This window comes from Nelusetta ayraudi, unplaced genomic scaffold (genome assembly GCF_046127955.1).
Source record: "Nelusetta ayraudi isolate G7.1 ecotype Tasmania unplaced genomic scaffold, CSIRO-AGI_Nayr_v1 ptg000135l, whole genome shotgun sequence".
NCBI lineage: Eukaryota > Metazoa > Chordata > Actinopteri > Tetraodontiformes > Monacanthidae > Nelusetta > Nelusetta ayraudi.
The window spans coordinates 2,686,868-2,699,620 of record NW_027466185.1 but is presented as its reverse complement, the minus strand read 5'-3'; the positions used below and the strand labels follow the sequence as shown (position 1 = coordinate 2,699,620).

The 12,753-nt window shown below is 45.6% G+C and overlaps 1 protein-coding gene across 2 annotated transcripts in view; it reads right to left on the bottom strand.

Annotated features, from left to right (window-relative positions):
* The window catches only part of LOC142877217 (chemokine-like protein TAFA-5), a 138,349-nt gene that overhangs the window by 54,032 nt on the left and 71,564 nt on the right, over positions 1-12,753 (bottom strand). For both annotated transcript variants that reach the window (XM_076011666.1, XM_076011667.1), the window contains exon 2: positions 5,647-5,796. In XM_076011666.1, the coding sequence (XP_075867781.1) occupies positions 5,647-5,796 (150 nt within the window). The remainder of the gene's footprint in view (positions 1-5,646; positions 5,797-12,753) is intronic.

The window sequence follows — 12,753 nt, the reverse complement described above, 5'->3', positions numbered from 1 at the left end:
AGCAGTCGCTGGCAGGAGGAGACGCTCCGCGTTAATACTTCTTCTCCGCCAAAAAAGTCTTTTTCTGGAGTCGCCCAGAAAAAAAAAGAGAAAAAAGGGAAAACAAATTGTCTGGGATTCTGGTTCTCATTCTGTCTCGCACTGCGTAAAAGTATTGGCACAATGATGTTCAGGGGGAAAGTGCTGAGCCAAAAAAGAAAAAGTCGACACCGTCTGTTCCGGAGTGTCTGAAAGCTCCTTGTCTTGATTTGGCAGGGTTCAGATGCCACTTCCTGTTTTATTTGGAAGTTTTCCACCCTGACGCCGCGTCGCTTCCCGCCGTCGTTCATTCCTTTGTCCTATAATTACCTGGAAGTGTTGCAAACCTTCCACTTCCCCTCCGTTTATACCTGTGAAAGTACTTTGTGCAGCAGCAGCATCGGGAACTTCTTGGCTTTTCCTCCCACTTTTGTGGTATTTCGCACAACAGCGTCACTCTGTGTTGTGCGGGTTTCGACTAATTATGGAAACAATATGTTGAGGGAACGCTGCCAAATCAGCGCCTCGTCTGCCTGCGCTGTCAAAGAGAAAGAGACGCATTTTCACAAGGAAAAAGGAATTAAAGAAAAAAGCTTGCGTCACATCAGTCAGTCGGAGAGGCAAAACAAGACGCATCACGGCAGTGGGTGTGTCGGAGGGACAAACTACAAGCAAGCAGGCTTTCATCGTTCATCGGGAAACATCTTGGTTATTACTCATTAGAGGAGAACTGTAATGTGACATGGTCATTATTGCAAATAGCAGCTAATTGGTGTCAGTAAGACTTGTCACTTACACTACCTTTCAAAAGTTTGGGGTCACAGACTCGTTTCTGTACTGAACCCCATTGTCACCAGTTTTATGAAATAATGATCTTGAACGCTCAACATGAGTGCATGGAAATCAGTCAAGATGTGTTTAACAAGTATGGGAACGTTTTATGAAAACCACTTTCAATGTCTAATAATTAAAAGCGATTGTGCAAATTCCAAGTGTACAAAATTCTGTGTGAACACACTAACAGCAGACTGTTTTAAAGAGCCTAAAATATAGACCACGATGCTTTGTTTACTCTTTTATGATTTAACACACACAACAGTGTGATTATAATACAAAGCTTTGTTTTAGGGAGCTTTGTATTGTAGTGACCTAGAAGGATGAAAAGAAGGGAGAAATTCACCAGCGTGTCTGTGCCTTTAAGAGAGCGTGAAGGTGGGTGGAAGTGTTCAGATGTTTGGGATCCGGGTTCCACTCTGGCATGGAGTCGTTTTTTATGTGGAGAGCAAACGAGTCGGCTTGTCTTTGCCTTCGTGTCTGGTTATTTACCGCACCTCCACCGTATCATTTTGTTGGCAATATGAAAACATTCAACTTCTGTAATCATGGCTGCATATTGCACCCTTGATATTCATTCTCTAAAATCACATTCAATCAGACATTCAAGGCAACAACTGTTAAAGCCATCCCATAATATGTCAGGACATCCTGACTAATATTTTAAGAGCATTCAGGTAGATTAACTCATGAAGCTGGTAATAATCGAGTTCAATGCAGAAATGACTCAGTGACATATTAGCAAACAGCCAAATCTACTTTGCTCCGCCTCCAATCCGACCCAGTCGACCAGTCGATCAGAGCGCGACGTCATCGGTGTCGTGTCACCTCGGATCAGAGCAACTGCCGGGGTTTCGCAGACGAGCGCTTCTACTCCAATTGTCGTTCCAGCTGGCCATGTGAACACAGCTAGCGACGACAGGCCTCTGGACTCAGACACTCAGAGAGACTTCAAAGCTCCCCTCTGCGCTCTAATGTGGGGACTCTGCCCTCGCTCTTGCCACCTAATGGCCACCGTGTCGGCTGCGCCGGTGGCTTGCTGTCCCTAACCAGGATCGATATTGGCTCGGTTGAGACTCATCCAGCACGGAGGAGGTGCAGAGGAGTGGGTGCGGGAGGAAAGCATTGCCTTAGCGCGGCGGTGGTGGAGAATAAGGGGGAAAGACGCCCTACGGTGCCGAGAACAGAGAAAATAAAAAATAAAACCGATGGCGCCGTCGGCTTTTCACCCATCGCCACCTCCTTACGAGCGATAAAAGACACGGGGAGGGGGGACACCAGGAAGCCCGGTGTTGACTCCCCGGGAAGCCGCGGCACGACTCTGCTTTCATTACGCCACCGGCATCCTGGGAGCCCGATTGGCTCAATGACGAAGACATGGATTATCCAGCGCGCAGAAGCCTGAAGCATGAAGGACGAGGCAGGACAACAGCAGGCGCCTCACGACGGACAGCAGACCTTCAAGGACTGCGGCACATTAATACTGATTGAAATCCCATTTGTGGCGTTTGGTGGGGGGGGCGCGTACATATGAGCCGGCGGTCCCCCCCCTCGCAGGAGTCCCGAGCAAATCGCGAATTGAGTAATTTCTCCAATTCCAATTCCAATTCGCCGGCTCGTCCCTGCACCTGCTAGTTTAGCTAGCTAACTGTGACCAGACAAGGTTAAGAAGTCGCTTTTGTGCGACCGTCAATTATAACTGCATGTGCACCAATATATCAAGCTGTGGCGTGAGGCTGACACAGATCCGGTTCCCCGTTTCGAATGAACTCAGCAACTCGGCCACGCTCGCAAAAAGCGCATATCACTCAGTTGCACCAGGAGTGGGCGGAGCCTCTCAATGCAAAGGGTTTGACACAAATTACGAAGACAATTCACAGAGGGAAAATATAACGTGGGTAAAAAAATCACGTATTAATTTCTTATTGAGACATAGCCAAACAAATATCTCCGTGTTCCAAAGGCGCACGTTAACTCCCAGCAGTCCTCCAGTCAGACTCCACACGAGCTTTGCCTTTCACTCGCAAGCCGTGTATCACGAAAGAGAGACAGAAAAAAAAAGAAGTTCAGAGTATTATATATTGGTCATCTTTTCATGCTCGGCGCTCAGCGAACCACAGGTGGCGAGGAGGGCGTATCTTCTTTTAAATTATTATTCCTGGGGCCTGCCACCCAGGAGGAAGCTCCGCCTCCACAAAGCTCGAGTCCAAGATCCTGCTGCCAGTAGAACGCTGTGGGTGGGGGGGACTGTTGTTCTTGTTGTTATCATTGTTATTATTTGTGATTTGTAATGGCCTAAATTTATTCTGAAGAGCCTTTTTTTTGGTTTTGTTTTACTGTAAATAGTCGCAATGCAAAAAAGATTAAACGGCTGTTTCTGTTGCTGCTGCTGCTGCCTCTGCTGCTTGTCAATACCATCAAGGAGACAGTGGACTTTCCCTGAAAGACCCAGTTTAAGAGATTTGGCCAAAGCTCACAGTCAGTGCATGGACTGTTACTGATGATGCTGCCAGTCCCATTTTGCTTCGCACATCAAGCAAAATTCGATTTCTCACTACTTTTCGTAAACTCTTAACAACGTTTTGGCCTGCACCGCCTCTAACCGTGGGGCCGCTATAAACAACTCCCGGGGTTAATGTTGGCACCTCCGCTAACCAGACCACCTTGTTTTTGTCCCCTTGCCGACATGTATGGGGATGGTGCCAACATGGTGTCCTGCTGTAAAGGTTTTCCCCTTTTACAGCAGGAAACTAAAACCTGAGCACAAACAGAGAGCTAAACCATGCTTGCCTAGGGATCGTTGCAGTTTTTTCCCTCCCTTTTTTACCCAATGTCTTTCATGCATGGGTGCCACACTTGGGAGCACACTATCGGGCCTTTGTACAGGCTAATTATTAGCCTGTCCCTCCATGTGCATTTATTTTTGCCATTTGTTTCCATCAGTACTTGGCTCTGCTTCTGCTCCAGCAGTGCATATCTCGATCACGTCAGCCTGAGCTCTTCTCAGATTGAGATACATTCATGTACACAAAGCAGAAGCTGAAGCAAGGTTTTGTGCGAATATCCTCCTGAAGAAGAAGAAGAAGAAGAAGAAGAAGAAGAAGAAGAAGAAGAAGAAGAAGAAGAAGAAGAAGAAGAAGAGACGTCTAGAGCACAATAGCTTGTCGCCTCTCAGCTGGACCCTTTGTAAATAACAGCGCCGCTTTCATGCCTCCTCACCTGGGCTGCCTACCCCCCTCTATCCACCAACCACCCCGTCGCTTAAAGGCACACTGCGTGACATTGGGGCTTGATAAACGGGGCCTCTGGAGGCAGCGGGGCGGTGATGGAGATGTCAGAGAGACTGCGGAGTGGACTGACGCTGAGCCATTGTCCGATAGCAAATGTGGAGTTCATTCTGCTGTCAGTGACAGCACGACGGTGGCCAAGACTCCGTCTAAAAGCTCCACTTCAGACTTCAGACAGAAGATAGGAAACAAAAGAAAGAAAAGCATTCTTGTACGGCTGAGCTCCACTGGGTGAGGGGAGAGGGAATTTAAAAGAAAATATTGTTTTTTTTTCTAGATATTTTCAGTCGCCAACACAGATTCATTGAGGTCCAAGATAAAATACCAGGCATTTTGTAAAATTCAGTGAAGGAAAATAATTGAAATATGCTACAGGTGAGACCATTTCCTCACCGGATAATTACCAAAACACCAAAACAATCCGTCCACCTGCACTTCCTTTGCAAACAGGCCTTAACAAAATAAACAGGACAAGCAACATGACACAACAAGGTATGCAGTGGACTCAAATTCCATTTCAGATGACCATCAGGCTCCGCTATTAGCGGGAGGTCAAGGTCAGACATAACTAGCTTTGAACATGGAAACTATAGCTTTTAATGAAGTCCAAAGAGCTGACTAGAACATTTGACATGAGCGCTTCAAAAGAATCCCAACTTATTAGCCAAGTAATAAAGAGTCTATATGCATTGACATGAAGTACCTGTTCAAAGTGTTCTACCAGTGTATTCCTTGCTAATGGCTCTTTACTTATTTAATTAAAGCACTTATAAATGAAATCTCCCTTTGAAGTCATGAAGTTTTAGTGAGAAGAAAAAAAAAAGAAGGGGGGGGGGGGGACCCAAACAAAACCCAGGAGCGCCGCATTCACCGAGCTTTATCCAGGCAGCCAAAAATGCAGTTTGGCGTTTCTGTGTAAAAAGGGAAGGTGCATGAATTCAAAACAGCCAGAGGGAGAATTAATGCTCTTAGAGGAAGGGTGATATTGTCCTAATGCGCACTAACCAGGCTTAAACAGACACAACTCCACAAATAGTGTCACAACTCCGTGAAATATAAGCCCATCTGTCGGCAGGAGGATTTGAACCCCCCGCAACCACCACCACCCCAACCCCGGGCCGCTGCGCAGCCTCTTTTAGAGAAATGATTCAACTGTAAATTGATTTGCTGCACTCTCTGTCCTCACTAAGAACGGCCCTGTGATCCACTTTGCTTCATCCACGTTAAACCCCCCCCCACTCACCTCCACCCCTAAACCCGACCCTGCTGCCCTGTGACTGATGATATGAGCTGAGACTTCGGCATGCTTGAGTTTCACACTTCATTTCTACCTCCCGCTCTACCGTGTGCACAAAAAGCAGTCAGACACGCCTCGGGAGTCGTCCCACCGCTGGAGTGGCTCCTTGAAGAAAGAGCGCTAAGCCGCCACCCACCGACTCTCTCAGGCCCCCCACCGGCTCCCTCAGCCGCAACCCCCCGCCTCCCCCCTGCCCTCTTTGCTTCTTACCATCCACGCAGGCAGGTCTGGCTCTGGTAGTTCCAGCAATCTGGCCCTTCTTGCAAGCGCAGCGCGCCGTCTGCCTGGCGATGGTCCGCCGCGGTTGGCTGCTGTCCTTGTCCAGCGTCACAATCTCGCATGTCCCCGCTGCCAGCTGGCCTGGAAACGACATCGCAGCACACAACAAGGCGAGGTTGAAATCTGGGAACGCGGGTTGGGAAAAATAAAAGTAATAAAACAACATGTGACAATAAACTTAGCGGCTCCCTTCTGTTAAAATTTTTCATCATCCCTCTGTAGCTCAGCGGGAAGAACACGCCGCAAATACTCGCACTTTCAAAGGATTGGGCTCAGGGGAAGGGACCGAGCCGGGTGCATTTACAGTAGTGGCAGCTTCCACGATGGGAATCCAGTGGCAGATCACGTGGCACCTCACTTCCTTTTCAGAAACAAATCCAACTCGTCGACAGGGAATCGTTACATTTGACTCACGCTACATTACTTACATCTTATTATGTCAATCCCTAAAAAGACGAGAAAATTGTGACACCCTGCAGCAATCTTATTTCATTTCGTGCAGCAACAATAAACTTCACTACAAAGACTTGTCCAGTGTGTTATGCCTCTTTAACCATTAGACAGCTGTGGTGGGGTTAAAAATAGTTTCTGCTAGAAAACCAAGATTTGTAATAGGTAGTAGCAAGATAGCTTATTCCTGATCATGGACAAAAGCTCTTTTTGTTTTCTGTGTTCAGAATTTTGCAATTTTAACACTTTGTGGGCTTCATTGAAACACATTTTCAGATGATTTGTCAAACAGCGTCTTACAGGAAACATATTGACACCACTACTTGCCCAAATCGCCCTGAACATTCCTTTGGACACCACCCAGAAGCTAGCGGTGGAAGCCTTTGGAGGCACCGCCACGGTTCAACAGATTTGTACAGGGGCTTTCAAAGACAAAGGTGAAGAAATGACTTTTAAATTTCAGCTGCCTAAAAACTACCCACAAGCCATTTCCCATTAAGGCTCCCATCCTATCAGCACACCTCTCCAAAGGTAATGCACCCATTAGCCACGAATGGAACACATGAATACTGATGAACTTTGTAATTGCTGCCAAGTCACCCCCGCCACCACCTCACCCACCCTCCACTCTTGCACACACACACACACACACCCTGCATGTATTCAATCAGCTGACCTCCGGCCCCCGTAGCCGCTACCTTGCTGCTCGCAAATTAACCTTTGTCTGTGTGCCGGGGACCCTCGGGTGCCATCCTAGGGAGGCTTATCAGGATCTAATTGTGATTGGCAACAGGATGGAAGTTGTGATTAAATCTGGACTTGAGTCCCGAACACTTGGGTGGCTGGCTTAATGAACTGAGCGGCGAGGGGTCACACTCGGGGTAATGGGGATCTATCAGGATTCATCCACACACCGGGTACCTGTGGTGGCCAAGGCTGCAAAGGAGGGAAGGGTTGAGACAAAAAAAAAAAAAGCCACGCGCACCTACTGCAGATGTCACCGTGGCAATACGTGCCCTTTCCCAGGCAATAATATACATTAAGGGGTTGAAAATGGAACTTGAGCAAAAGTTTGCTCCTGCTTTAACTTGTGCTTCATGCAGAAATCTTTGCCGTAGCCTGAAGCTGTTGTTGGGAACGTTTACTCCTGCCCTCTAGTGAATCCATGCAGGAGTACTGGCTCTGCTGCTCTGGCTACCAAGTGATACAGGCCATGAATTGCATATCAGATATTTTAGATTGGTCCTCAAGTGGATGGACTGGATGGTTCTGATTGTTGCCTGCAGCCTATAAACATCACAGAGTGCAACACTGCTGCCTATGTAGGACCTTCCTCACTCTAAAGCTGTAAGATTTCCTACATGTTGATACTCACAGAAATGAGGCCACAGGCCGTAGTTCCCATATTGACATATACATTAATTTTCAGATGGGACTAAAATACGGAAAACACACTTATTATCAGCTATGAAAACACAGCCAGTGGATGGGACTGAGAAGGTACAACAAAAAATAATCTGACATCTGAATTTATTGTATTATCGGGTGTGGGTTAAGGGTTTAGCAGCGGAACCGATGCACACAGTGGGAGCTTGGTTACAAAATGACTTTGGAGGCAGAAGATAAAGACAATAAATAAACATGGAGTGACAGAATCAAGATCACAGCGAGGGAGAAATTGTCTTGTTTGTTTGGAAACTATCAATCAACACAATCCTGTCATTCGTTAAGCTCGGATCCAAGATTCCTTCTCAGGGAGCATCGAAGAGCACGTCTTGGTGTTTTGTTTTATTTTTCTTCTTTTTTTTGTTGTTGTTGTTTTTTTTACATTTTTGCTCATACTCATTTTATTTTGATGGCTTGATGGCAACCTGAATGAAAATAAGCTTTCTGCCACGTCAGTCCTTGGTAAAAGTAAAACAATAACAACAACAGCAAATCATTCACACAGCCATACAAAAGATAAATTTCTGTTTTTACTCTTGACAGTAATTCATTTTTTGGTTTTGTTGAAATATTAATCAGAGCAAGACTAGTCCAGACACACTGACCTTTAAAAGAAAGTGCCCATGAAAAGTATCAGCAGAGACGTTTCTTGTAAATTACTGAGTTACAGGTCAGAATATTTCCTGGGAGACCATAAAGAGTGTCTGGGAAAGGAAAACTTGGTCAGTGATTGGCCAAAGCTCCTGTCTATCACGCTGTTGCAGCTAGTTTAGCTAGGTGGCTGCAGCCATCCTGTATTACGTCTTAGTCCTCCTCTGGGGCTTTTAAGGGCAAATCCTTGCTTTTTATCTGCAGCTACTACAAGAAAACTGCACCAAAAGCAATTCAAGAACTGACTGAAAACATTTTCTATTGGAGGTTGGCAAGACGGATGAGCGCAATTTGGAACGTCAGAACCACCTTCCATGTAAGGAAACGCTTCCATGCGACAATGTCTTTGCCCCATAGTGCATTCGCTTCAAAAACATCTGCCATCACGCCTTTCTTTCACTCCAAAGCATCCCACCTGACCTGCCAACTCTGCGGCTCATCCCGCTTCTCGCTTCCACCCTTTTGTCTCTTCCTTTCCGCCTGTCGGAACTCGTGCTTCCACCGCCACGGGGCTGAAAGGGCCGCCAGGATGCCTCGCGTGACAGCGCCGGCGGCTGCCTGGGAAAGACGCTGCGCCGCTGCAACACGGATTTCACGTTGCGATTCTCTTCCTTGAGTCGACCGGCGCTCGTTAATTGCACACGTTCCGTCAAATCGGTAGGCGCCTGCTTTAACTGTCACAGCTGCGGCTGCCAGCCAGCTGAATTAATTTCGCTCCGGCGTTGTCGTCGATATGCATATTGTCTTCTATATGCGTCTCTGCCATATTAGCACTATAAAAGAATGTATTTTTAAAACGCCGCACTGAAGCAAAAACAATTGCTTGTTGCCTCATGAAGCATTTTAGACTTAACACATGGGCTGATAAGACCAGTGTGAATGCAATCTTTGCAGGTGTAAAAGGTTTGAACTTCAAGCAAATAAAAAAAATAAAAATAATGGTACTCGAGATAAATCTGGATGTAGTCTCGTTGAAAATTAACCTGGTGCACAGTCTTCTAGTCAGTTATGTATGAAAACCTAACCATTTCCAGTAATGGTGTGTTGGCTTCAGGTTCAGGAACTGCAATAAGGAAAATAGGGCCCTACTACATCAATTTGTATTGTACAGTAATACTATATAATATATAATACTTAATATATAATACTTTGATAATACTATAATACGTTTGCTGTTTTATTCCTTGACCCTAATTATTAACATTAAATGTGTGCACTTTTGCACTGTTTGTTGCCATGATGTTGGCGTATCACCTGACACAAACATAAGCCATTGGGAAATCGTTAGCTCAGTATTTTGGAATAACTGTAAAGTTCCCTGGTATTTTACTGACTTTATGTGGGAGCTTCAGGACGTTCGGGATGACCAAGAGTGTGAGTAACGCACAGGTGTATCAACCATAAGTATTTAGCATCTGTCACATTTCATTAGAAATAATGAACCTGACAGGGTACTAAAAAAAACCCACTGACGCTGAAACCCGACTAAAAATAAAAGGATCAACATCATGAAAGATTATCATTATTTTAAGAATTCATGCTGATGCAGTGAGAAAAAAAGAATAAGAGAGATCTCACATTGGAGGAAACCACAACATTTGTCCAAAAAAGTTGACGGATGACGACAAATGGAAGTGTGCTGGTGTTACTTCAGTCTGTAGTTGAGTCTGGATCAGAGCAGTGAGGTGATCAACCCACCGAGCAGCCATGCAGACCGTCTGGGGACGCAGACAACCGTGGCTTAAAAAGCTTTGTACTAATATGCATCAGTGTTTCTACTCAGAGCAAGGGAGGGGGGTCTGTCATCTTGCCTTTTAACTGCAACACACACACACGCACGTGTGAACACACACACACATAGAGGCTCTGTATTCCTTGTTGGGAATGTAAATAAGCAGTATTTGAAGTGTTAAGAAGGTTCCTCTGCGGGGAGCTGCTTCTCTTAACAAGTTATGCTCTTCCGTTTTCGAGGTTGGGGAAATATTAATGGAGAACTTAAGGACGAGTTGGTCACAGTCCCCCCTGCTAAATCAGGGATTCCTTCTTCTCTAAAACAAATGGCTCCGAGCATCCCCATGGCTCAGCCTCCGGAGCCCAACCCTCCCAGCTTCAGCATTAAAACTGCCGCACAAACAAACCAAAAGAAGAAGATGGAAGAAAAAACAAACACACCTAACCTTTATAGACTTAAGAAAGCATTTCTTCCTTCACCAGCCTGCAGGGATGTGAAGGAGAGGTTGAAATAAATTATGGGAGACTTCCGCACTGCAGTTTGCATAAAGCACGTCATGTATAACATAGTTCCACCAAAAAACCTTTTGCGGAATGGCTGTGAGTTACACAGCATGCTGTACTACGTTTGATGAATTTCATAAAAGTCACGCATGTGCATATGGGACATAGTCCTTGAATGTGGCACACACATCATATGCACAAGAAGTAAGGGGACTTTGGGCTCAGGGGCAAAACCTGGAGAGTGACTGGACAAGGGTTCCGTTGGTCATGTTGAGGCAGACCAATCAGATCTGTTGCTGCTTGTTGATTCAGCAAGTTGGCTAAAAGCTTCAGGCTTTGAAAAGACTAAAGGTTACAATTCCACTGTTTCATTCATTGTGCTGACTTCTACTTGCACTCATCGCCTCTTCCAAGTAGCTGTTTACCTATTATGGATTATTTCGAATGGCTAAGTTGCAAGTACTTCAGAAAAATGTGACCTAGCAATCGCACTACGATACATATACCGTACATGCTAGCCTCTTTCAAATTAGCAAGGCGCACTGTCACTTCCTGTTTCCTTTTCTGTCTCGTGGTGGTTGCTTTTAAGGGAGGCTGTCAGCAGCGACTCCCTCATTTTGTCAAACGGTTGCAGAGCCCCGATGTGATTTTAGGGACGGCTGAAGCTGCTCCGGCAAAAGATGGATGAGCAGGATTTTTAGGATTGGAAATCTGAGCGATTCAGCCGCTCGGCAAGGTTAAAAGTCGGGAGCTAAAAAAAAAAAAAAAAAATGAGACCGCGAGAAGGTGCAGGAGAGAGCCGTAAATCCTGCATTGTTTTTTTGTTTTGTTTTTTTTCTTCTTTTTGGGCAAATAGCCTCCAGGAATAAAAATAAGCGTAAAAGAAAAACTGAACCGCACCAAACGTCCCCCGACACAAACCCGAAGATCGTGGCGAGCGGCGCCCGCGATTTATCATCAGCGCCATCAGCCGCTGTTGTCGAGCGCTTGTCAGCTTGGCCAGCCAAATGGCTGATTAAAATGTATGTGTGGCCGCCCCGCAGTGAAATGAAGGCTCCCGACTGCGACAGAAGATGGATTCGCGTGGTGCGGCGCGCGGCTTCATACGACGTAATGTTATTGACATGCTCCCGTGCTTTATTATTTCTCCTCCCGCTCTTCAACGCATCACAATTTTGCGCCCGCCCGAATCGCAGACATTTGACAAATTTCCGACGCAGGGGAGGGAGAGACGGGAAAATTATTATTATTATTTTTTTTATTTCTGTGACGTCTGCGAGTGCGGTTCCTTGTTTTTAGAAACACCTCCCCCTCTCTCTGTTTCTCCTTTCCATCCATATTTTAGGGGAATTAATCTGCTTCCGGGAGGCCGAGGAGGCCTACAAAGAGCTACAAGCTGCCTCCTCCCGTCTGGGTTTGCTGAATCAAATGCTAAGATATTCATAAAAGGGTGCAATTTGAGCTCCATGGAAGGTGGGGAGGGAGGGAGGGAGGGAGGGAAAACTGGGTAGGTTATTTTTTCCACTTCTCATTCTCCCCTCTCCGTCTTATTTTTGGGCTGGTGGGCTGTTCAAAAAAAATCCATGCTGTTGGTTGTTGCTGGTGTCACGCTGCGGTCCAGCACGGCACCGTACAAAAAACAGCAATTTCCAAGGTCGGCAAAAGAAAGAGCAAATAGAGGAAGCAGTAGAGGAGCATGTTTTTTGTGTTTTCTTTTTACACTTGTGGCGCTGAGCACAAAACAGGGCAATAAGATCCTGGGCAATGATATCATGATAGCCCACCCACTACCCTTTCTTAAAATTAGATTTCTAACATCTTTCTCAAACCAACTGCATGAGGCAAACGCGAGCACGGAGCAGTGAAGCTAGCCTGAGGACAGCCTGAGGCGGGTGGGGGTGGAGTGGAGTGGGGGGTGTTTTGGGTCACTTATGAGTCTATTGTTTAAAACAAGGGGTGTCAAACTCAATTACACAGTGGGCCAAAATTTAAAACTTGGATAAAGTGGGTGGCCAACATTGATATTTATTGAAGAAAAGAAAAAAAAAAGATATAACAGTGTTCCATTTTATACCCGTACAAGTTTTACTTAAACCTGAATATGAAACAAATTTTGAAAAAATCATCAAAACAAATAAAATGTAAAAAAAAAAATCATTTTTTACTCTCTTTTATTTGCAGCCTTCTGATTTAAATTTCAACAGTAGCCTTTTTCCACGGGCTGATAAATGTAAAAATGAAATAACAACAACAAAC